A 24,327-nucleotide genomic window follows, 5' to 3' on the forward strand; every position below is an offset into this window, starting at 1 on the left:
TTACTCCGCATTGTGCGGATGATAGTGGCCATGTGTTTGATTTTTATCCAGCTGACCAAGGTCTGACAGAATTATCACTCAAACATGAAAACAGAAAAGAAGCCTAGCGAACCAAGTTGCGTACCTACCACCGTTGTCAAAGAGGAGCCTGATACAGATCCAGTTAAGATCAAGGAAGAGGGTACTGGGGGTAATAACGATGATACGACCGGAGAAGACACAACGGAATGTTCTAGAGATCCTTGTTTGGATCCTTCGAATGGTGAGAGTACGATAGCAGGTGAAAATCAAAACAATAGTGCGAATCAACCAATTTTAAATTCAGTGAAACAAGAAGGTGATCATAATAATGCTACGGATGATATACCTGGTATGATTTCTTTGATATTGCAATATATAGTATTTATTGTTGTTTTTTGATGTTAATATTATTTATATACACATAGATTGTAGTGGCAATGTGATCACTGCGGATGGTATTCAACCACTGGTTAGTAATGTTCTTGGAAAACAGATGGGAACTAGTACAGGAAGTGGTGAAGCTCAATATATGCAACAACAAAGTCAAATTTTTGTATTTTCTACGACATTAGCAAATAAAGGTGCAGATGCAGTATTGCAAGGGCAATATCCATCGATAATTGCTTATCATTGTGCACAACCAGGCACTAAAAAATATTTAGAGGTATATATTAGATACCCATGAAAGTTACTTGATGTAAATATTTTGTAAAACTTGCATTAACATTTACTGATATAAACATGTGATATTTCAGAAACATCCGAATAAAGTTAATCAGTTTCGTCAGAATCCTGCACAATGGTTGAACAATCTTGCAATGATGAAACAGAAAGGTCATCAAGGAGCTGCAAATAATACTTTTCAAAATGAACAACCTCCTGACCTACCAGCTCTTGACCCTAATGCTCCCCCATTCTGGAATGAACAACCTAATTTAAGGAACCTGAATGGTGGTAATTCTGAACCATCACTGGATGATGCAAATATTGATGTGCCTTGTCTTGTACCAAATTCACCTGGAAATTCAGGTAATATATTTTATATATACGCTTGGATTTGTAGTTGAAAGTGTTTCTAATTCTTTTTGCAAACACGTTCTTTATACACTCTGTGCCACTAGAAGCATACCTTTCATTACAGCCAATCCACAACCTCCTAATAGTACTACGATGGGCCACAGTCCCAATTTACTAGGAGGTACTACAAGTCCAGGCCCAGGTAGTTTGCAACCATCGCTGCAAGGTGTTAAAGTTCCAGACGAAAATTTAACTCCGCAACAAAGACAACATCGAGAAGTTCAGTTAGAAACTATCAGAAAAATGCAAATGATGTTGTTTCCTGAACACAAAGAAGAATCTGCTAATGCATTAGATGCAACGCGAGGAACAGCAGTATCGTCGTGTCCTCCTACAAATGTTCCTCCGGTACCAACTCAGTGTCCTCCAACTATGGATTGGCATAAATTACAACATCAATTTCTTGATGGGAAAAATAAGGTAAGATGGTGTGAAATACAATGAAATGGTTAACCATTTTATTTTAAATTATAAGTTGTAATTATTATTTATAGGCCAGTGTTGGAAGTCCTGGAACCGGAGTTCCATTACGTGGTGCTAATATGGTAGGAGTTCCACGTAGCCAAGGACCACCGCCTCCATATCATCAAACAACCCGGTCTGCGAGCGTGCCAATTGCGATACAAAGTCCAAATCCTTCCTCACCTAATAATCCAACAAGCAACCTATCGTTACCGTCACCTCGCGCGAGCTCAGCTTTAAATTCGCCGGCAGATTGCAATAGACAGTTTCAACTTAGTAATCAAAGAACAAGCCATTTACCAGGACAAAGTCCCACCAGTCAAGATTCTCCAAATCCAACTGTTGGGAATTCAACAGCGGTATCAACGACGAGGCTTAATCACAGCAATCCAGGGACGCCCGTTTCTCATTCACATATTTCAACACTTAGTCCCAGTGGATCGACTGCTCAAAAAGATTCATCTCTAGACTTCCCGACCAGTCAACCTCCAAATGGTAAGACCTAAAATAAAATAATTATTTCATTAACATGATCGATTTGTATTTTTGTAATATTATTTCACACACTAAATAACATTTTGCACTAAATTGCATTCAAAGGATTCTAATAGAAGAACTAAGTAACGATAATCATACTAACATTATATGAAATATTTTAAAAGTTCACTGCTCAAATCCTACGCAGTGATTTGATCATGTTATGTGTTACAACATAGTGGATGGTATGTTTTGCCGCACGCTGCAATCCTTAGCCCAGCAAAAGCAACAACATGCTGGAGGAGTGAATACTGCAGGAGTCAAGGAGGCGAATCTAATGCCGGTTCCAAGCCCTCAACAAATTCAGTATCTTAATACTTTCGAAGGACAGGAATTAACTATACAGAAGCAACCGAACACAAGTCTAAAGGATGGAAATTTATCTACGTAAGTTGATTTAATAGCGGTTATTGCGTATTTTTAAATGGTAGGTATATAATTTTATTATTCTATGTTTTCAGAAACACGACTAGCAATACAGAGATGTCGAACAGGATTTTGCCGGGAAATCTAGACAACAGCAATCAGTTCCCTGCTAGATCAGAAGGCGCAAGTCCAGTTCAGATGGATAGTATGAATCGTGGCTTCACAGGTTCTTTACATAGTCCACACACACCACACACTCCACACACGCCTGGCAACGGTGCTCCGCATACTCCAGCTGATCCTGGAAAACCTGGAAACAAATCCAGTGCAAGTGCACAAAGTAGTCCAGCACACAACACAAACATAACCGACAGTATGGGTCCTCCCAGAACAGTACCAGCATCGCCTACTACGAAACCCGACACATCTCCGCCTTCGACAAAGGATAATTCACAGCAGCCAACACAGTCTCAGCAACAGCAACAGCAGTCACAACAACAACAACAACAGCAGCAGCCTCAACAACAATCACAGCAACAACAATCCACGGTTGCGAATCCAAGCAATTCTGCGAATACAACAGTGGTACCTCCATTAGGTGGTCCAACTGCTGCCTTCCCGTGTGGAAGACCGTCTATAAGCGTGAGTCAACCTTCAGACAATGTGCCTCTTAATCCAAACAATATCGGAGGGCGACTCGGCAACTTAACAGCTATGAGTACAAATCATTTCGACCCCATAACTTCCTTGGCGCAAATGAGTCAGCAACTAACGAATACGGCAACTAGTAATTCATTGGGTAACGAAGGTCCCATTCATTCAGGCAATACTGGAATGATGCAATTTGGCAATCCACACGGTATGCACATGATGCAAATGGGTAGCGAAATAAATGGAAGTTGTCACATGGGTGGTTCAACCAGTGAACCAGGTGAAGTAGGGGGAATGTGCATGGGTCTCGCAGGACCACCAACTAGTTATAGTCCAACAACTTCGCATACAGGGAGCCCAGGTGTACCCAGTAAAATGGGACATCCCATAATGGGCCACGGTATGATGAGTAGTCATTCGGGTAATACGGGTGGTGCTTACCCGGGTGGCGATCCCCACGCACCACCACCACGATTAATGACGGGGCACGTTACTGGTCCCAGTCCCTACAATGGAGCTAACGTTCAAGTGAAACCCAGCGCTCCAAACACGATACAGTACTTGCCAGCAAGGCCCAACGTTGGTCATACTCCCAGAGGGCCACCTAGTTTGGACTTCCTTCAACGATTCACAAATCCATTATCTAATTTAGAGTCGAAGATGGGTGCACCGTCTGTAAATCTTCAGTACTTCCCGAACGGTTGTGTACCGAACAGCATGGGTCCACATAGTGGCATGCCATCAACCATGAGCGGTGGACTTCCTGGCATGGGAGGATCTCCGAGGATGGATGGACAATCAATGAACACATCGGTTGGCGTACATCCTTCCATGCGACCCGTTGGAAATATGAGACCCCAGCCTAATTTGATGCGAATGCAACACATGGTTGGTGGAGGTGTCTTTCCAGGCGGTTCAATGGATCCAGATAAAGTCTTCCCACCTGACATGGTGTCCCAAGTTCCCAGTCAGCCTAACCCCGGCATGTACGTGTCGGGTAGCAAAGGTAGCCCCATGGGATTAGGACCTCCTCCCGACGCGACTCAGCCATTACCGCCAAGTATGGGTGGTGCTACTAGTAATTTTAAAAACAGCCCATTTGTTGGTAGTGGACCTAGTATGTCGGATCCAAATTATGCTCAACAATTTCATAACTTCCAACAACAGCTTTACGCGACTGGTACCAGGGGTAGCGGACCACCACATCCTAATTTACATCCGCCGCCGAACTCGCATTCACATCAGCAGTTTTTCATGCCCAAATAAAACTTGTCCGATCGGTATCGTAATAACGGTGATGATTACAATTGTGGTGGCCTTTCTGTGTCCTTTTTTTGACAAATTGCGTTTACCAGAGACAAGAACGAAAAGATGTTTCAGAGAAAATGTAAAAACTTTATAAATAACGCGATCATGTAAAGGACAAAGAAGTCAAATTTGTTAAGGTTCTAATGTTGATGTGATGATAATTATTGAAAGATGACCATTTTAGACGATGGTTGTCGCGACTGGCGTGTAACGAGATTCGCTCGTTCAATTCTTTATTTACGGTGTTGTTTATGTATGTGTTATAATCAATAAGCGTTTTATTCTTAAATCTCATGACATTGAAGAGAGCCTTTTTAATGTCTCGCGTCTTCACAAAATCTGTTCCATCGTCTTAGAGATATCGTTTTTTGTATCACACTTATCTCTGTAAATTGGAAACATATTATGAGAGTCGCGTAAATCTTACGCGACCGTGTAAATACTAATGTAAAATCTAATTTCTTTGTAGTAATCGTTATTTCGTCGATCGGAATATACGGTGATCGTTGCTAGAGACTTTCGTGGATCAGGAAAAAAGAAAAGGTCGAGTTGCGTCTCTTCTTCCTTCATTTGAACAATTGCTCGTGATAAAGTAATTGTGCGAGAATTAATGAAAAATATTCGGAGAAACGACAAGATATGCCGGTGAAATAATTCATCCTTCCTTCATCACTAAATACTTAAACGCAGTCAAGCAAGCTCAAATTCATAATTGTACATATATACGATATATATATATTATATATATACCTGTTGCAACATACTCCTTGCAGTATCGCCCGTCCCTTTATTCCCTTCACCGATCCCTCGTGACCAACACTGTGCATAATCATGACCCCACGTAGTTTAACGATATAAGAGAAAGAATAATTGACTAAGAACAATTATGTTGTTGATGAATGATTTTTATTATAAATGAAAAATAAAGATATTTACAAGAAGTCAGTATCTAGAATTGATCGACAAATGATTTTGTAGTTATCTCAGAGCGAGCGTCAGAGTTTTTTGATATTTTACTTTTTTTGGCCTGTCGATAAACGTACGGGCTTTAGACATAGTAACTTCATGTCATGATTTCAATTAAAGCAGGCTGCTTCCAGCTTACTCGGATCTGTGATAGTCAAAGCAAGAAAATGTATCCTTTTTCTCTTCATTCCGAAGACATCAATACATATCTATATTCATTAGGGAATGATTCTTTAATACTACATTTACGTTTATTTTAAATGTTAAGTGGTACGGATGAAAAGGAAGAGAAATAGTGAACGAGGTGAGGAAAAACTGTAAAAAAAAAAAGAGAATCTTTTCTGAAGCAGCAATATTTAAGTGAATCGTGACGTGGCTTCAAGAACGTCGGACGTTTTGTGATAACGTAACAGTACTTCTAAAAGTGTAACATGATAGAGAGCTTTCGCAAGATTTTATATTTTCAGTTAGAAATAAGATTCTTTTTACGAATTCGTAATTCAACTTTTACAACGAGTCGTGTAACGCGTTATTCATCGAATTACACATTTCATTCGTTTCTTTGTTTTCTTTTTACTAGCGAAATATTTTATCTATGCCAAGTGTTTTATGAATTTTCGCATTACTACGCAATATTATGACAAATATTGCGTGAACAAATAACCTACATTTCACTCTCCATCCATACAGCCAACAAAGCTATGAGTTCAGTCACAAAATGTAAAGCTTATCGTTAATCGATTCCCTTTGCAATAAGTCGTACATTGTTCATCACTTTATCCAAAGGTGCTCACTAAATCACTAAATTTGTTGCGTTGTGTATCTCTTAATTGTCGAGCAAATGTCGCTCTCGGGATTTTCTCTCACCTGTAAAAAGCCATTTATTTAACAAGCATTATATTGTAATTTCTTTAGATTTGCTTAACACTACATCTTCCTTTTTGACCATGTTATAATCTAACATCTACTAAACTATGATAGAATATGATAATACACTTTTTAAAGGGATACAGCGAAAAGTAACAACAATTTAAAATAATTAAAATCATATTTCACTGTCATAATCAATTTTATACCCGAAACCCAAGTCAAACCTTTCCTTCTGTGCAGATTCTCATTGACTGGATGTTCCCGAATCACGCCAGTCATCTCTGTCTCTGTAAAAATATTATAATTACATCAAAATATTTGTCAATTTTTCTCAAATCATTTAATAATAATCAAATTATTATTGATTATATTAATAAATTTTTCTGTGATAGTTTTTTCGTATCAGTTTATTATTACCTTGATTGTTGCTCTTCCGAAGAAGCAGTGCTCCCATTTGTACTGAAAATCAAGAAACTGTAATATTCTGGTCATAAACATCAATACTGTACAAACACTTACTTTTTTTTAACTGCAAAATCATCCCATTCACTAAGATCATATTTGGACAGATCACCGTCCTCTTCATCATCTTCTTCCTCTTCATCTTCATCCTATAATTAAAACCACATGTAATTAACAATATATGAATATATCGAATGTTATAAATGAAATATGTTAGTTACGTTTTCTTCATTTTGGTCTTCATCATTCTGTACTTCATTTCTTTCATCCTCATCTTTAGATTTGTTACGGGGTGGACTGCTATACCTAGAATCTTTGGAATCATCGTCTGAACGATTCTCAATCCTCCGTTTCTTCCTACGCCGTCCAAATTCGTCATATTCGTCATCGTCATCTCTTCTTTCTTTATATTCAACAACTCCTCGGTCATTATACCCCCCACCATACCCTGTACGTTCTTCAATTTCTCCAAATTTTGGTGCATTACACATGTTGCACTGCTGCCGTCGCGCCCAATTTACATTTCCACATTTACTGCATTGCCAATCATCAGCACTAAAACATTAATTGACATAAACATGAAAACAAAGTATGGGTTGCAATGAGAATGTAAAAAATATGTATTATATGTTGTACAATTTTGAACATTAAAATATTTACCTGAATAGCCCTCTACTTTTCTCAGCAGCTGCTTTCCCAATTTCTTGTCCCAACTTTTTTTTCTTTGGGCATTCTCCTCTGTCTGCATGAAAATATTTTTCATTAACAAATACATACAAGATACATACAAGATTATGTATCTTAACATTATTAAAGTAGCACTAAAATTATAATTGCAATTAACTATCAATAAAACAATATAATTAAGAAGATTATTAGAAAACTGTTTCATACATTACCATATTGAACATTATATACCTTTTCCGCATCGATTACAAGAATTTCGTCTTGCAAAATTTACATTGGCACATCTGAAATGTTCAATATCACTGGCTTCTTAACAAGTATACTTCAGTTTTCGAGATACAAGTAATCATGATTGTTTACTACTATTAGATATAGACTATAATAATGTTTTATTACGATATAATTGAAAATGAAAGTTATATTTGTTAAACAGATATCAGTAATGATACATAGTCTTCTTACAAATACAATACTATAATAATATTACTGTTATAGAACAAGTGTACTCTAGCAGATTTATTTAACAAGTGACACTGTTATAATGTAAATAAGATTTTGACATTCAATGATTTGTTGAAAACTCAATAACATTTGTGTTTAGTTATATTGCCAGTTATTATATCTAACCAGATTTTAATAAAGCTAACAATAAATGTCGTAATTGGGTAAAAAACTCGATTGACAGTTTAATTTGTGTAACATGTATCGTTTTTATAAAATTACGTACTGAGAATCAGGACAAATCCAATCTCCATCATTAATACTACGTTGATTTTCCTCATCCACTTTACTACTCTCCATTTTGCGTTAACTTTTATTACCTGCAAGTAAACTTGATAACTGTTTTATTGCACTTGCATTGAATTTTACCTCGACGGCACTTCTTCGATATATCTAACCTTTATAATACTCTTTTTGTTGTACCGTTAAAATCATACAAGAAAAGAATTATTTCTAAAAAATTTTTTTAATATGTGACTTATTGCAACACGTTCTACGTGCTACTAATTAATACATTGTATCACTGATACAAATTAATGTTTGGAACTATGAATAACTACTAACGGAATAATCGCGCTGCTTACAAAGTGATAAACTAACGTAGCAGATCGAAAGTATTAACTCTTCAAACACCTTTTAAAAGTGATTTAACAAAAATATGATTCTATTTGAAAGTAATGGGTACTAAATGTTAATGATTTTATTTTGTTCTAAATAATTGTAATAATAAATTCAACAGAATAATATTTAGTATTCATTATGTTAAAATATTTACTATATAAAAATGATGGTACCTTAGTTTATCATATAAAATAAATTTAAAAAATGTTTTGATTGAAAAGTGATTTAAACTATATACAGTGTATTATAAATATATATGCAAGGTGTGTGTGTAAATTGAATATATATTTAGATAAAAATGATATATGTGTTTCGTATGAAGGCGCATGTTATGAATTTCAAAATGTTGAAATAAATTGTACAATAATTAAAATTTTTCATATTTAATTTTTCAGTAACACCGTAATATTGTCTGTTCTTTAAAAGAATGTATAACTTTATATGCATTCATACAAGATGCAGTATATGAAATGAGCATTTCATAAATGTAACTGATAAGAAAATTTGTAGTAGTTTTATTAAGTAAAATATATATTAAAGTAATCACGTTTCCACATAAAGTTTATATAATTTTACTTTTTAATTAGAATATTATTAGATTTATAATAAAATAGATCATTTAAGTATGTCTTCCATTTACATAGTGCGTGCGCATAGATGCACTTTCCATTCTATACCATTCCACACCTGAACGTCCTGTATATGTCCAACTGTATAGATTATAATTGAGGTTAACTTTTCCTTCAGAGTGAGTCGTTCATTGACAACTCATATTTTTTGATAAAACAATATATACCAATTATGACGTACGTATTTTAGATATTACCATTTTTTTAAAATTAATAAAAACTGACATTTAAGTCAATACCTAATTTTAAATATGTATACATGTCAAACATATGTTTTAAGAATACTCAGTTGTTTGAAACTGCTATCTATAATAATGTTAATTTGTTGCAGGTCTAAAGTTACTTTTAAGATAACTCTTACTTCTGATCCAAAACTTCCATTTAAAGTGTAAGTATATTTATTAATGTATACAGGGCTGCATTAATCATTAGACAAAATAAGCATGTTGAAAGTCTTAATTCAGCCCTGAATATAAAGTATATTTTATCATTACATTTAAAAATTTTGTATACATATGTACTTTACAGTTAATACAGACATGTCAGAAGTAGATTTTCTTGAAATACAAAAAATGTTTGACACATTTTTAGTACTTTTAGAGAATCCAGCTGTCTATGAAGAAATAAGCATTCAGGATACTGTTAAAGCTTTTCAGTGTGCTCAATTTATTGAAACTACAATTGCTAAAGCACAAGAAGTAGGCAAAGAAGAAATTCTTGAGAATAATCTTCATAATTATTGGTCAAGCAAAGGCAGATTAAATTTGTATAAGTGTTCTGAACTGAAGAATGCCTGTGATAAATTGCTAGAAGTCTATTTAAAAGACAGCACTATTTCAGTTGATATTGTGGACGAATTTTTAAAATTATACATTGAATATTGTGGTATTAGTAGACTGAATGATACTCTTAAACACATATTAATTAATGGTGTATGTACAAATATAATTATTGAATCATTAATAGAATTAGGTGTATCTACCTGTAACATGCAGGATGAAGCTTTAGTTATGTCATGGGAATTATTAATCAGTAATAATAATGAGCATCAAGTTCTAGAATGTATTCATAAAATGTTTAATGATGGTCTATATTCAAAACTTACCGAATTTGCTGTTAATTTATATGATAATAGTAAAGTCAAACAAATAATAGTTCAACTATTATCAGACAAACTTATGCAGAATGATGTGAATGTTTGTCTAGCTCTTGCAAATATAAGCGATAAATCGCTTCGGAAATTAATGCAAAAAAATTTAGAACTTTATACAAATTTCCTTGATACTATATTTTATTTTGCACGCCATATGATACAAGATCAGAATCATTGGGTATCGGACTGTGAATTTAAGTATGATCATCTTGTCAAAGTAGTGAAAATATTGTTAAATGGTCCAGACGAAATTTCAAAAATAATATATAAAAGAGTGCAGTTAGTTAAAGCACAACCTAATGGAACAGTATGGTGTAAAATTGAAAAAGATATTGGATGGTAATAATATAATCTTTGTGTAATAAATATAAGGAGAAAGAGAGAGTTTATATAAGTTCAATTAGATTTATCATTATGTCACAGTTTATATTTATTTTTTGTTTGCTTTAATATTTGTATTTTATTTCTATATAAGCTCTCATTTTTTAAGTCTGTGATTCAAAATTAATTACATATTGCATGAAATTTCATGAGTAGTTATAGACATTATGAATTTGTAATTACAGACTCAGTGTACCAGATAACACACCTTTCACTGCTGTGCTAAAATTTGCTGCTGAAGAGTTCAAAGTATCACCATCTACATCTGCAATAATTACAGATGATGGAATAGGTATCAATCCACAGCAGACAGCAGGTGAGTCAGGCTACTGCTAATAGATTAAGAAATTTTTAAAGCAATTCATGTATAATTTGATTAATTTCAGGCAATGTATTCCTTAAACATGGTTCTGAACTCAGATTGATTCCTAGGGATCGAGTTGGATGCAGCAGATGATGTGTAAAAATTTTAATAAAAGTACATTTTAAGATGTTTCATGTATAAATTATTTTCTAAGGTGTTATAGTTCTCATTAATAACTGTATGAAACAACTACTTTTTTGTATAAAATTTGTTGCCTATACTAGGTAGTAAAATCAAATAAAACATTCCTAAAAATCTAATGTAAATTTTTATAAACAATGCTGTTTGTATACTAAAGAATGCTGTCATATAGCACGTTGTATTTTAATGAATATATGTGTAATAAATACATTAAAAAATTTCATATATATATAATAATTTATAATATATGATAAACTATAAATAAAATTATAAGTATGAAGTAAGCATAAATTATGGGAAAAATTATACAACTACACTGAATATGTCTTTGATAAAAAGATTTATAAGTGAAATACATGTAAAAGGTATAAGGGCGATACAAAGGTTTATTACTACATGATAAAGTTATTTAGCAATCAGTCATAGTGCAATATTGAACACTAAGAAACTTCTTGTTGCAATTAAAGTAATTCTTATGAATAAATTTTGTTAATTATACATTAATTATACATTATGAAAATAATTAGAAATCTATTGCTTTAATGTTTTGGAGTATTATGTTTTAAAATTAATTTTTTTTTTATTTTAAAATAAACTTTTGGATATTTAACCAATCTTACTATCATGTACTTTAATAAGAGATTAATAGAATAAACGAATCTTTTTCAATCTATAATTTTTGATAGTATTATTGCGAAAGTTGTGGGAAACTACAGAAATATACAATCTTCTCATAAGCAAAGACGAATAGCATATGCAACAATGATGTTTCTCAGTTGTAAAATATCCGACGGATGATTATTTAGACATACAAATGTGACTCATAGTACGGACGATTAAATGGCAGTAATATTTTCTTTTTATAGCGAAGTATTACCTTGTTCCTCTTTGTTTCAGTTCTTTACTCCTGATGTATATGTATAAAAGTTTTGTCATTACTTCTGTTCTATTAGAAACCTTATATTTCTAAAACATCATAAAAAAACTGTGATCAATATTGAGAAAAATATATAGCTTTATAAGTGTAAAGCTTTTAGATGTTAAGCCCATTGTATAAAAAAGTTTAATTTATGAACATCTCCATTTTATTCTTTAATTATCGTATGAAATTTTTGGCACCTCCTTAATCTCTTGTAGGATAAGATCTTATGTTCGTGACATAGCAAGATAGAAAAGTGGAATGTTACTTTAACTTGTTGAGTAAACTGAGCAATAATCATACATAATGTACTTTCATCAGTAACTATGGGGAATTAGGATCTGTCAAAAGAGTGATAGCACCATAAGATTCATTTTTACATATGATTAATTAATCGACATTTAAATATAAAAGTATAAAGTGTGCGTGATTTACAGATTAAAATGTAAATTCCATGTTTATTTATTATATGTTTTATACTAAAGTGAAAGGATTTGTGGTCGTATAAAATTGTGGTTAATCACACAAATAGGAACCTCAGCATATTCTGAGTTATTACAAAAACTATTATTACGAACAATATTTTACTGCATTCAAAAATGTTCTATCTAACGAGAGATTATATTTATATAAAATTGTAAATGAATATATTTTATAAAAACAATAAATTATTATATAAAATAGTAAACCATTTCTATGATATTAATCTTAACTTCTATTAGATTACTGAAAGTATAAATTTATTCTATGTTACAGCTTTCTATATGTAATCTGAAATGCTTCTCTTGTTTCTAAACAATCATTCCTTTCTTAGTCACTGATGAACGTGGAATTTACACTTTAACGTTTCAATGACACATGAATTAAGAAACTTGTTTTACATTTATAGTATAATCAATGGGTCTTTAGCTGTTCGTTTCTACAAATATTTTGGCGCAATTGGAAAAGTATGAAAATTGATTTATTCACTACACTTGAGACAATCGTTGCATTATCATTTAGGTTTCTGAAAAGCGTTGAACATGTGATAAGTTATGATCTGTATACTTCGCCGTACAATTTAATGCATGTAATTTTCATTTATCATTCGTCCCAGATAACATGTGCGTGTAAATATTATAATGAATCGTAAAAATTTCTATTCTTGATTCGTGAAAAAGGTATCGTTTACTAATATCACACGTATGATGATTACATTACAATGATGTATACGCTGAGATTATCATTGATAATGCTCTGTTAAATAAAGAATGTTATGTGGTTTCAATAGATACGTGTTGTAAAAATCACATATTTTGTCGAGACTAATATTTGTAGATTATAGATACTGTCACTGCAATAGAAAAGAGCAATGCTTGTTGAGCAATATTAACAACTATTAAATTCGTCTTTTTTTTTTAAATCAAAAAAATGAAAGGAAACTAGTACAAAAAATTGTAAACACACATATTCAAACAGTGCCCATTTCTAATAAACAACCTCATATTTTCTAATTATGAATGGTATACCTTAAAAATAAGGAGATAAAGTTGTTGAAGAAATTGGTGTTCATTCAGTATTAGAAACATATTTAAATAGCACGAATAATTTCAAAGTTACTTAGTGTAATCAAAACTATTGTCAAATTCTGATAGTTTGAGAATATTTGTAAATCTAAATCTCTACTACAGTTCTTACAATAATTATTCTACATAATTAATATCAACACCAAGTAAGTCATAAGATGGCAGCTAATAAAAATCATTTACGATGATATCTGCAATCATATCTTTTTTTACAAGAACATTATAAGAATTTTGTTATGAAATTTAAAGGTTTCGGTATTCACTCTTTGCTACATTTTCAGATTTAATTTGGTACGATAATGCGACTGATTACATCTATGTAAAAAAATTACCCACAATTTAAAAAATTACACGTATATTGTTAGCGTTTTTGAATTAAACATTTTTGGAAGTATTATTTCAATTATAAATATCTTTTACCACGTACACATTAATATCGAAATATTTTCGCTTATGATGTGGCCTTTAACTTAAAAATAAGTTACGTTTTGAACAACTACATTTAAATTTATTTTATCTTACCAGTTTATTTAAATGACCTACTAATGCTGCTCAATTTTCACTCATCCTGTAATTGAAATAACAACAATTATTTTATATCTTTATGTACAAATTACATTATTCGCAATAATACAACATTACCCACCCATTCGTGCTCTTCTACACCTTCCATGTGATCCTGTTCCAAGGAGCATTGTATTACATCTCCCACAAAGTTACTCATAGTTTTCTGGATCTAGCATACACGTTCACACATTAAATAATACATTCTTAAAAACTTAAACAAATACCTTTACCACAGTTTTTATATACAGAGAATTCATACTAAATTACGTTGCAATATCTACTCACCTCTTCTTGTTTAGCTTTTACATCAGAATTCCATCCAAGTCTGCTGAAAGGTGGCGCGGATCCAGAATATGGAGCTGTAGATTGTTGTTTCGCTGCAACGGGTGCGGTAACAACCCCTTGGCCCTGATTTTCAGTTACTATAAATGATACATAAACAATAAACGTCTGAACAAATGAATCGATCAATAATTTTTTTTCAGATGACAATACGATTCTTACAGTTATCCATGCCAGGTGGTTTTAGGCTTATTCTATATGCTTGCTTATTTGCACCACTAAACCATTCGGTGGCGGTCATAGTTGGCTTCCATGTAACTTTTGTCGGTGGAAATAGATCGTCTTGGAAAAGTTCACTCTAAAATAAATATCGTTAATTTTTTTTGTATGTACATACACGTATGCATAACTGCACCAGGCATACCTTTATACGTGGGACTGTAAAACTCAAAGGTTCAATCGTATTATTAGTTAATCTTAAAGCTGATGCGAATTCTACACTAGCAACGTCGCATTTGTTTTTGGGAAGAAATGATAAACCTTGATGTAAACTGCTACATCGGTGGTGACTGAGTGGGCAACAGTATGGTGGTTCTTCTGTTACCTCGAAAGCATATATCGTTGAGTCACCCTGAAAATATATTTTTTATAAAAACACGAAGCAACTTTCATTTATTCCATCTTAAATATCTGATGTAAAAAACATCTTACACGCCCTGTTAAAAATAAAGTTGAACTATCTTCGTCGTAATAAGGCATCAAAATTGCAGGTGACACATCTAACCCAACTGTAGTTAAAGGGTTATTAAGATTGTCCGTTTTAAATACGTATATCTGTCTCTCTGAAACTCTAAGAACATAAATGAAATGAGTTTTACACTCTGTCTTTAATACGTGGGTAATAATTAAGAAACACAACTATTATTCAATTTCACATACTTGTCGAAACCCATTACAACGAGAAATTGACCCTTCAATGCCCAAATAACTCGTGCACCTCTCGTACCAACGGGTCCTTTTCCTGACTTTATTGGTACATCACTGGATCTTGGTTTATAAATTCGTAATTTTCCATCTTTACATGTACTCGCCAGATACTGGCCACAAGGTGACCATGCTAGACTGAATATTTGATCAGTGTGTCCTGTCAACGTTATTTTTGGGACTACCAATTCGCAGGATGACAAAAGCGTTAGGTCCCAGATTTTTACGGTCATATCATAAGAGGCTGATGCCAGAACATCCGATGCCAAGGGATGGAATTTAATTAGATATATTTTATCCGTGTGAGCTTTTATAATGTGCTTTGGTTCATTCGTTGGTTCTGATAATCCAGATTCTGGTATTTCCCATAATCGAATCATTCCGTCGTCGCATGCTATTGATTGAGTATAATATAAATTTAGTATGTAGCATTAATGTCATATAAATTCGCTTACTTACCAACAGCTAATCGTTGATTATCGAATGGATTCCATTGGAAATCCATGACAGTCGCACCGTGCACTAATGCTGGCATTACACCGTCTGGTAGTCTTCCAGTCTTTTTCAATTCCAATACTGCTATTTTACCACCCGGTCCACTTAATGGTACAGCGACACGATCAGGATTAGCTGCAATTATGTTAATGAAATGAGCCAATTAAATTCAGTACTCGTACACATACTATACAACGCATATATTACCATGAAATCCGTCACATTCTCCAGATATTTGTCGACTGATATTCCGTATATTTTCAATATGCGTAGATTTATGACCAGGTGTTCCTTTCAAGTGTCGAAATTTTGATACTCTACCTGTATGCAATAAAGAATATTGTTAATATACTTTTTAGTTTAAAAATATTTTCTATAAATATTTCTTACCAAACACAGTCGATGTTCTTTTAGGCGTCGGTGTTACAGTGTTATCTACTTTTTCTAAACGTGGATCCATACTTTGTTGGCGCAGCATAGAGATTACTTTTTTCACCTCGTCTTCTTTAATCACCTCACTCTTTGTTTTGAACGAGTCTCTGCGTCTCAACATGGTTGGCGATCCCATCGCTTTTTCCGCCAAATTTCCATCGGTCACAGATACAGAACGGCTTTCGTAAAGTCGTCGTCTTTCAGCAATAGAATTTCTGTTCGCATTACCCCGCTCGAAATTACCAAGCTCTTCATTTTCTGGAGATTCGTCTTTAACTTTTATCTCAAAGACTTTACGTCTCTCTGCCGTGCTCGGCGTCTTTGGTTTGTAACCGGAGTCGCTGGAATTTGCATCCTCCTCCAATGAACTGGAATCGCTCTTTCCATTCTCCGCTTCTTTAATACGATCATTGTTGAAAGACGGTGATTTTTCAGGTTCTGTGTTATTTTCAATTTGATTGTTCAAATCATTTTGATAGCCGTTAGTGTCAGAGTTCGGCGCAATGGGGACAGAAAAGATTTTATCGAATGAAAAGTCCTGGCTTCCAGATTTTGCTTGAAACGGTTTTGGTCCCAACCGAGGCTAAAAGCAAGAGAGAAATTAAACTTTAGCTTTACTGAATAAAATTTAATTTTTTATAAAACAGAGATTCCCAAAGTGTGCACTTCCCGTAACATTTTGGGAAATCCTGCTTTAAATTATAATGGTTGATTTACTATCTATAATGATATATACAATTATGATTGAAATATGTAAAATGGAATATTGCTGCACACAATATCATCACGCATACAGAAGTAGAACATTTTTTTTAATAACGCTATTATTTTTTGATAATCAGATTACAACCTTATATCCCCCAACCGCATTAGGATTTACGGATGTAACTACAGAGCCCACGTTTGGTGAAGTACGAGGACGCGCAACTGGCTTTGGTTCATCCTCGGAAATACTATTGGTTCTTGACGTTCTTGGTAGAGGCTTCGGTGGAATTGTTTGTCCTCCATTTTGAACTTTATTCTTGTCTTCTTCAACATCTATCTTCTTCGGTTCGTCTATCTTCTCGAAGTCGTTTTCAGATACTGATTCTTTTTCGTTGACTTCTTGAGCCTTCGTGTAATTCTTTGGTGTAGCAATGGATATAGGTTTTTGCTGTTTTTGTTCCACCTTAATCTCTCGTTCGTTCTCTTTAAGCGTTGTTAAATTTCCCTTGTGTACCTAAAGGTACGGTAAACTCCTTAATGACGCAATTTAAACTAAACTATGAAGCCCAAATTTCACTCTCAAAAATCTTTTTCACGTAATTAAATCGATGCTTTATAATTTCTACAGGTTTTATACTTGTACGTACGCATTATTTTCACGTTTACACTTGAAGAAATCTAATGAAACAATGCAACTACACTATCGAAAACTTATTTTTACATAATCATAAGAACTCCAAAAATATGTACAAAAAAAGTATCAAAGCGCTTGCCTAGGAACATAAAAATAGCTATGTATCGCATTTCGTACTTTAAATTACTTACGCTGACAGAATAAGCTACAGAACATCAATTGCCATTTAAATTACACGTGCCAGGAATAACGCTTTGAATGGTGCTAATGTATAAACTATAAAACATACATTGGATATCTGAAACGTGAAAAAATATACACAAAACATAAAAAAAAAGAAACGAAATGAAATACTAGAAAATAAAATTTATCAATCAAAACAATTGTTGCAAAATGCATGAAACTCAAATAAATGAGATGTTTAAATAATGTTCTACTTCTATATTACTTTTTTATGTACACAATATCACACAGCCAGCAATATGCGAGAAAACATAAATAAATCTTTAAACGTATTGTTTGAAATTAATTTCTAATAAAAACTAATTATAAATATATGGTACAACATCACACAGCATATTTAAAATATATGGAAACTTATATTGAGACAAAAAAGTGAATACCAAAAATAATGAAATGAAATAATGATGGTGATAAGCATGCAATTACAAAAGACGCAAATTCATATTTAAAAAATAAAATTTTATCATAATACAGTTTGGGTTCTTATAAATACTATTATGTAATGTGAGTTGTAAAGCACAAAAAGGCAAACAACTATAGAACCATTTACTTACAGTGATGGGTTCTTCTCCTTTATTCCTTTTAGCAGGATCTAATGATATTTTAGGAACCGGCATATTATGCCCTTTAATCCATGCTGCTGCATTATTTTGGGCAATATAACCTACTGTATCAGGGTATATATCTGCGTGGAAATCTCTGTATGTCTATAATAAATATTACATTTTTATTTGGAATAATAGCAAGTAACTGAATAAATGAATATGTACAGTATGTTATAAACGGCATTTTGTATTATTATATGCTTACCTTTCTTGGTACTTGATACATAATAGGTATCACCATGTTGGAAGTAAGTTGCAGTAATCTATTAACTTCTGCTTGCATGACATTTAATGCCCGTTTCGGTACCAGACATACACCCTTTGTTTGTTCTCCGCTATGCCGAATCCCTTCCACTAAAAACGGATCCTTGTCCATAACTTCCATATACATAATAGTAGTGTCTCCTTTTCCAGCCAGGAAAAGCATATTTGTATCAGGATCAAAGAGAGGCATTAAAATTCTATGAAATACAATTTACAATTATAGTTATGATACAATGACCATAATAAATACTTTGTTAAGTGATTTTTACCCTGTGCTGCAATCTAATTCCAATGTTTTCACAGGTTCATTTAAGTGCCTCAAATCCCTAATGTAAATCTGCCGCAATCTTGCTGCATCAAATCCTGTTGTAAGTATCTTATCACTGTTATTTAACCAAACAATTCTGGAGTCTTTAATGCTTTGATGGCTTGAACAAGAATTAACAATACAAGTGGGAGCTCGAGGATCTATAATTCTCACTTGTTTATCTTTGCAAGATGTTGCTAAAAGCACACCATCTTGTTTCCAACTTAGAGACTGGATAACATCTGCATGTTCATTGTTAGCTATAATACAGAGAAATAAAATTGTAAATGTTATCAACAAATATATCATTTAGAAGAAGATATGTTATATCAATTACAAAATAATTCTTGTTGCGAAATCACATCCCACAAGGATAGGTTTGTATATGATACTGTTGTAAGGAGATGTTCAGCTGAAGGATGCCAACATACTACTTCCACTCTTCTTTGACGATGGGAAAATGTACATTCAGGATTACATAATGATTCTTCTAAACCACTTTCTGGAATATGCCATAATTTGACCTATAATAATAAACATTATAATTAACAAAAAAAAATGAATCAAAAGATACATAGGTATCAAGCATTCTTAGACAGTTTGTAGTTAGTAAAATAATTGTGATTTACAAGACAATCTTGTGAGCCAGTAGCTAATAATCCATCATGAAAGGGAGAAAAGTCCATGTCTGTGACTGTATCCGCATGAGCATGCAGTAATGGCATAGTTTTACTTTTTCTACCGTAATCTTCTAACGGTAATACTGCAAGACTAGAACCTAATAAAAATATATGAAAAGTAAAAGATGTGATCACAAATATATGACATATATATATATATACACATATATTAAGACAGAAATATACCATTATGGTCTACATTAAATGCCATAAATGCAGCAGATGCTGCTATGTTATTGCCATAAGTCTGATATGAACCAACTGAAATGTCTCGGATACAGGCCTCTGGTTTAGGAACAATGGGAGCTGCATTTTTATATTTGGACGCTTTAAAACGCCAAGCCATTCTGATGTCAGTGATACAGCTTCTAAATTGGCTTCTTTTTAAATCATGTAATCTAACAAAACAATGTATTTTTCATTTTCACTATTCACAACATTTTTAACAATCAAAATGTAAATTAAAATATATTCAATTAATTTGCAATTGTTAATAAAATTTCGGTGATAACGTAAGTTATTAACTAGATAAAGAATATAACGCTACCGGAAGATTTCGACACTAGCTCAAAGCTGTGTATGACTAATAATTTGGGGGGGTGAGAACCACCCCACCCTTAATCGTTCTACCTTCGCAAGGAATAACAATGACAACTCGATACAATTTTTTACAAAAGAAAAATTAGAAGGACCGATTGATTAACTTACGGGTCGCTTTATGGCGTGGCTTTGCACGCTTTGCAGAAAATATTAGTATACAATTAGATTGAACAGACAGCTATCTACTATAAACACAACGAGGATGGCAAGTAGGCGTCTCTGATCTCGACGGCTGACAGGCGGAAACAGGAAAGTCCCCCTCCAAGAAGCTTTTCTATCTCTGTCGATCATAGGTTGCATCATACAACGTGTTTCAAAGAGATAAGAAATTCTGCTATAATATAAAATAAAAAAAGTCAAGCTCAGCCTAAAAGTTTAGTAACGTAAAATCTTAAACATTTACTTTATTTGTCACTTCTTGTGATACTACAAACAATTAAAAAATAACAATTTCTAGATTCTGTACAACATTGAATAATTTTAATAAAGTGTTAATATTCAAAAATAAAAGATAGCATATGTTAAATCTAAAACGTATGGTGCAATAAAAAAAATTTATTTTAAATTATATCTTTAGATTTATTTATTTTCAAAAGAACCATTGTACTTGATTATAAAATACAAACATGATTACAAATTTTGCTATTTATAAAGATGATTATAGCTGTTGTAGAATATTTTTATTGGATAATGTTTTCCAGCGAACATTGTACATTCGTGTTTTTAAAACACCCTGTACATGTATGGTTGCGTTCCGAAATCAGCTGCAAGTTGGTCTTCCTTCTTAGTTATATGCGTAAAAAACTGTGATTAATTTAGCGTTTGAAATGTTTATAATGTTACTAATTGTATATCATTTTTAAATCAAACATCTTTTACCACTTTCACAAATTGCATTTGAGACTTTCACTGCAATCTATGAATCATAAAACGATTCACTAAAAAGTGGATTCAGTCAGAACAACCATAAACCGAACAATACCAGCCTTTTGAATTTAAACTTCAAAGGTATTTAATTACATTGCAGAACCACGTGGTAAATCTTGTTTTATAAAATTGAAAAATTTACTCTCTTAACAGAGCCAATTGTAATAGCGGTATAATTTTTAGGGAAGATAAATCTGCTAAGACCGCCTGAAAATATACAATATGTACAAGACAACAAATGATGTTTCTAAAGAATAAAATGTTACCTCCACGCTTTGTTGATTATTAACTTGCAATAAATTTTCTTTTCGGAAGCTTAGTATAGTAACTGCGAGTAGTGAGATAATTTCTAAAGAATCATAACCCAAAATTAAGTCCCAAAGGTACAACAATTGTTCGGGTGGCAAATGTCCACTGAAACCTCTCATAATCCACTTAAAAACAACTTTGACTCTGCAAGGGTTAAAATTCTATAATTTAATTAATCACAAGATTGAAAAGATAAAAAATAAAACTTACGGTTGTATATGAATGTTTCTGAAATGAAACCAGAGCTGAGGTTCGTGGCATTGCAACAATCGTTCGAAAAGCAAACACAATGCTACGATACCTTGTTCGTGACTGGATACGGTATGCAATCGAAACCAATATCTCAAATAAAAAGCACGAAATGTGTAATATGTCGCGCAAGAATCGTCGTATAGATAACAGAACGGGGTAGCTATAAATATTTCCATCGTATTATATTTGTTATGTCAAATTAATCGATGTGCAAGAATATTTGACAGTACCATACATGGTAAAACCGTGAAATGGAATTACACCACTTGGTGGAAATACGAGCGTATTTTCCAACGTAGCTGGTTTCCCTTGCAATACCGCATGAATTACTTGGCCGCCTGCACTTTTGTCAGTCGTAACTGGCGCTAATACTTCTGAGTCGCGAGAGAAGCATAACATTGTTTTATATAAGACGTCTTCGAATACAAAATATTGATCATCGTTTCGTGCCGTTAATTGTACATCCTAAAAGAAAAAGTGAGAATATATTGAAAGAAATTTCATAGTGTCTTAATACCTTTATTATTAATTTATCTATAACGATGTCATATTGCAGCACCATGTTCTTTAATTCCTCGTAATATTCCACGTCCTAAGAAGATACGAGGGAAATCAAATATCATTTGAATGAGGGAGAAAATAATATAAGTAAATAAATCATTACGTTCTCTTTTACTACAGTTCCCAAAACGAGAGACCAAAGACGTCCTCGGAGACCTCTAGGCGCTCCACGTTTCAAAAATTCTTGCGCGATCGGAGCATGATTGGTTTTTAATACTTTCTCACCGAGATGGATTCTCTCCTCCTCTAGATTTGCAAAATTTTCCGAACTTGGCATATCAGGATTGACTCCCAACAATGGCATTCCACTAGCCAGTTCTACATATAGCCGTCTCTGTTAAATAAAGAAATTAATAATAATTTTTGACCGTCTCCTATAAAAGAAAAGTTTGTACCAATTGAGTAAGCGTTTTCACACGGATTTGTATGTGACTGAATTCCCAATTCAATTCGTCTCTGTAACATTATTAATATTTATTGTTAATGTTAATAAAAAAAAATTATAAATAATTTTTTATACGGTTGTTTCTTGAAAGACGGATTCCTTATAGCAAGTAGAACATCCAAAAAGTCTTTTGGCGCATAAAGAGGTCTATATTGAGACAAATCTGAAAATTGTATATGCATCTTTTAATATTTATAGGTTTTTAAATTTTATTCCACCACTACATTGCAAGAAATTACCGATATCGTAAGTGCTTAATTCGTTCCATTTTTCAGTAAGTTCGTCTCGATCAATGCTGGGTCTTATACGCGCTAAAGGTACGTTTAATTCGTTGCACGTCGAATTTAATGATTTTTGTATTCTGCGCTCCCATTGTATTTGAGCTTTTTTCAGGTAACTCAAATCAACTTCCTCAGTAGATGGTACGGATGTAATTAAAGAACCCTGAACAAAATATTTTATTCAAAATTAATAAATGAATTTTATTATTTAATTATTCCATTTTAAAAAATCAGCGTATTACAGTATTCTTATATATCGCCACGTGCTATAGTGCCTACTCAAATTACGAACCTGTGATCTTGCCCAATGAAATACCGTATTCCTTATTTCCGTTTCCAAACTATTATTTTTTAACGCGTCTATCAATGTATTTTTGAAATCTTCTCGTTTTACTGCTGTTGAGGCGACGAGTTTCTAAAGAAGTGCAAAAATAATTTATTAATCGTGTTCTTTATTTTGTGAACACCCTATATTATTGGTTTCCAAAATAATGAATGTAAATCTTAACAATTTTACATAATTCTTCTACTTATCTCATTATGGCTTAATATTAATTACGCCATTTTTGTTCAAAATAAAAACTTTGTTTAAAATTCAGAAACCACTTTGCACTTGCCTGAATTTCACTATAAAGGTTTTTATAATTAACCATGTTTTGTATTTCCTCTGTTAACTTTTCTGCAGATTTTTTTAATTGTGATTCGTGAACTTCCTCTATATTGCCAGCCATCGTATTGTTTTAAAACTTTCTAGTTAGTTCAAAGCATTTTACAGCCAATTCTAAAAAATAGTCGCCATTTGTAAATAAATTCTTTCCCGCAGTCGCGGAGATGGAGCATTTCCGGTTGCGCGACAGATATTTAAACTTATTACAGCATTTAAACCTAATATTGTAATCTTCGTTTGCGCTCCGAAAAACTTTTACGAATTATATGTTTTGCAGCCTAAAAAACTTTAAGAATATATATTTTTGGAAAGGGATTGATAGAAGTTGTCATTCTTTACAAAATGTATTATTAACAATTTCGTGGTTTCTTTAAATTTATTTGTTTATTTAATATTTGAATATGTA

The 24,327-nt window shown here is 32.9% G+C and overlaps 5 protein-coding genes across 13 annotated transcripts; 2 read left to right on the forward strand and 3 right to left on the reverse strand.

Moving 5' to 3' along the window:
• Nucleotides 1-84: 84 nt before the first annotated feature.
• lgs (BCL9 domain-containing protein legless) lies at nucleotides 85-5,363 on the forward strand. 2 transcript variants are annotated; one of them, XM_003703467.3, is made up of 7 exons: nucleotides 85-370; nucleotides 447-685; nucleotides 777-1,050; nucleotides 1,163-1,518; nucleotides 1,593-2,055; nucleotides 2,277-2,484; nucleotides 2,559-5,363. In XM_003703467.3, exons 1-7 carry the CDS (start codon nucleotides 85-87, stop codon nucleotides 4,378-4,380), a joined length of 3,648 nt encoding a protein of 1,215 aa, XP_003703515.2. In that variant the 3' UTR covers nucleotides 4,381-5,363. The 2 variants fall into 2 exon arrangements, with proteins under 2 accessions (XP_003703515.2, XP_012141366.2); XM_012285976.2 differs by having other exon boundaries at nucleotides 2,313-2,484.
• On the reverse strand, nucleotides 5,307-8,584 carry LOC100877845 (uncharacterized). Of its 2 annotated transcripts, XM_012285979.2 has the most exons (8): nucleotides 8,135-8,584; nucleotides 7,639-7,691; nucleotides 7,381-7,462; nucleotides 6,942-7,275; nucleotides 6,778-6,869; nucleotides 6,676-6,717; nucleotides 6,483-6,545; nucleotides 5,307-6,255 (listed from the first exon to the last, which is right to left on the reverse strand). In XM_012285979.2, the coding sequence occupies exons 1-7, from the start codon at nucleotides 8,206-8,208 to the stop codon at nucleotides 6,503-6,505; spliced, it is 720 nt and encodes a 239-aa protein (XP_012141369.1). In that variant the 5' UTR covers nucleotides 8,209-8,584; the 3' UTR covers nucleotides 5,307-6,255; nucleotides 6,483-6,502. The 2 variants fall into 2 exon arrangements, with proteins under 2 accessions (XP_012141369.1, XP_012141368.1); XM_012285978.2 differs by having other exon boundaries at nucleotides 5,307-6,545; nucleotides 8,135-8,583.
• A 324-nt stretch (nucleotides 8,585-8,908) lies between these two features.
• Nucleotides 8,909-11,185, forward strand: Ufm1 (Ubiquitin-fold modifier 1). Of its 2 annotated transcripts, none has more exons than XM_012285980.2 (4): nucleotides 8,909-9,335; nucleotides 9,490-9,546; nucleotides 9,687-10,650; nucleotides 10,878-11,012. In XM_012285980.2, coding segments are annotated over exons 3-4 (954 nt in total). In that variant the 5' UTR covers nucleotides 8,909-9,335; nucleotides 9,490-9,546; nucleotides 9,687-9,697; the 3' UTR covers nucleotides 10,879-11,012. The 2 variants fall into 2 exon arrangements, with proteins under 2 accessions (XP_012141370.2, XP_003703670.1); XM_003703622.3 differs by lacking the exon at nucleotides 9,687-10,650 and adding an exon at nucleotides 11,079-11,185 and having other exon boundaries at nucleotides 9,158-9,335; nucleotides 10,878-11,008.
• Nucleotides 11,186-11,518: 333 nt separating this feature from the next.
• pod1 (coronin) lies at nucleotides 11,519-20,747 on the reverse strand. 3 transcript variants are annotated; one of them, XM_012285981.2, is made up of 19 exons: nucleotides 20,588-20,747; nucleotides 20,066-20,277; nucleotides 19,829-19,977; nucleotides 19,537-19,723; nucleotides 19,162-19,459; nucleotides 18,834-19,089; nucleotides 18,578-18,730; nucleotides 17,292-17,660; nucleotides 16,400-17,024; nucleotides 16,217-16,330; nucleotides 15,974-16,144; nucleotides 15,470-15,908; nucleotides 15,242-15,380; nucleotides 14,955-15,161; nucleotides 14,753-14,888; nucleotides 14,534-14,670; nucleotides 14,328-14,417; nucleotides 14,204-14,249; nucleotides 11,519-12,163 (listed from the first exon to the last, which is right to left on the reverse strand). In XM_012285981.2, the coding sequence occupies exons 2-18, from the start codon at nucleotides 20,223-20,225 to the stop codon at nucleotides 14,241-14,243; spliced, it is 3,639 nt and encodes a 1,212-aa protein (XP_012141371.1). In that variant the 5' UTR covers nucleotides 20,226-20,277; nucleotides 20,588-20,747; the 3' UTR covers nucleotides 11,519-12,163; nucleotides 14,204-14,240. The 3 variants fall into 3 exon arrangements, with proteins under 3 accessions (XP_012141371.1, XP_003703669.1, XP_012141372.1); XM_003703621.3 differs by lacking the exon at nucleotides 11,519-12,163 and having other exon boundaries at nucleotides 13,056-14,249; XM_012285982.2 differs by lacking the exons at nucleotides 11,519-12,163; nucleotides 17,292-17,660 and having other exon boundaries at nucleotides 13,056-14,249.
• Nucleotides 20,748-21,043: 296 nt separating this feature from the next.
• LOC100876617 (TBC1 domain family member 19) lies at nucleotides 21,044-24,122 on the reverse strand. Of its 4 annotated transcripts, none has more exons than XM_003703620.3 (11): nucleotides 23,872-24,122; nucleotides 23,547-23,669; nucleotides 23,213-23,417; nucleotides 23,049-23,136; nucleotides 22,924-22,984; nucleotides 22,632-22,862; nucleotides 22,485-22,559; nucleotides 22,198-22,432; nucleotides 21,926-22,127; nucleotides 21,673-21,859; nucleotides 21,053-21,613 (listed from the first exon to the last, which is right to left on the reverse strand). In XM_003703620.3, exons 1-11 carry the CDS (start codon nucleotides 23,983-23,985, stop codon nucleotides 21,545-21,547), a joined length of 1,590 nt encoding a protein of 529 aa, XP_003703668.2. In that variant the 5' UTR covers nucleotides 23,986-24,122; the 3' UTR covers nucleotides 21,053-21,544. The 4 variants fall into 4 exon arrangements, 3 of the variants coding, with proteins under 3 accessions (XP_076396280.1, XP_012141355.2, XP_003703668.2); XR_013040612.1 differs by having other exon boundaries at nucleotides 21,146-21,262; nucleotides 22,203-22,432; nucleotides 23,872-24,041; XM_076540165.1 differs by lacking the exon at nucleotides 21,673-21,859 and having other exon boundaries at nucleotides 21,044-21,262; nucleotides 22,203-22,432; nucleotides 23,872-24,041.
• Nucleotides 24,123-24,327: the final 205 nt, after the last annotated feature.

The sequence above is a fragment of the Megachile rotundata genome, chromosome 15, assembly GCF_050947335.1.
Source record: "Megachile rotundata isolate GNS110a chromosome 15, iyMegRotu1, whole genome shotgun sequence".
Classification (NCBI taxonomy): domain Eukaryota; kingdom Metazoa; phylum Arthropoda; class Insecta; order Hymenoptera; family Megachilidae; genus Megachile; species Megachile rotundata.

Coding starts and splice junctions, on each gene's coding strand:
- LOC100876617 (XM_003703620.3), bottom strand. CDS start 23,985: ATGGCTGGCAATATAGAGGAAGTTCACGAATCACAATTAAAAAAATCT. Junction 23,418..23,546: donor TTCATTGGGCAAGATCACAG/GTTCGTAATTTG, acceptor TATTTTGTTCAG/GGTTCTTTAATTACATCCGT. Junction 21,614..21,672: donor ATAATCAACAAAGCGTGGAG/GTAACATTTTAT, acceptor GTATATTTTCAG/GCGGTCTTAGCAGATTTATC.
- LOC100877845 (XM_012285979.2), bottom strand. CDS start 8,208: ATGGAGAGTAGTAAAGTGGATGAGGAAAATCAACGTAGTATTAATGAT. Junction 6,870..6,941: donor AAGACCAAAATGAAGAAAAC/GTAACTAACATA, acceptor TTTTAATTATAG/GATGAAGATGAAGAGGAAGA. Junction 6,546..6,675: donor TCGGAAGAGCAACAATCAAG/GTAATAATAAAC, acceptor ATATTTTTACAG/AGACAGAGATGACTGGCGTG.
- Ufm1 (XM_012285980.2), top strand. CDS start 9,698: ATGTCAGAAGTAGATTTTCTTGAAATACAAAAAATGTTTGACACATTT.
- lgs (XM_003703467.3), top strand. CDS start 85: ATGAAAACAGAAAAGAAGCCTAGCGAACCAAGTTGCGTACCTACCACC. Junction 371..446: donor TGCTACGGATGATATACCTG/GTATGATTTCTT, acceptor ATATACACATAG/ATTGTAGTGGCAATGTGATC. Junction 1,519..1,592: donor TTCTTGATGGGAAAAATAAG/GTAAGATGGTGT, acceptor TATTATTTATAG/GCCAGTGTTGGAAGTCCTGG.
- pod1 (XM_012285981.2), bottom strand. CDS start 20,225: ATGGCTTGGCGTTTTAAAGCGTCCAAATATAAAAATGCAGCTCCCATT. Junction 15,162..15,241: donor CTTTATTTTTAACAGGGCGT/GTAAGATGTTTT, acceptor ATATATTTTCAG/GGTGACTCAACGATATATGC. Junction 14,889..14,954: donor TTACAGTCCCACGTATAAAG/GTATGCCTGGTG, acceptor TATTTATTTTAG/AGTGAACTTTTCCAAGACGA.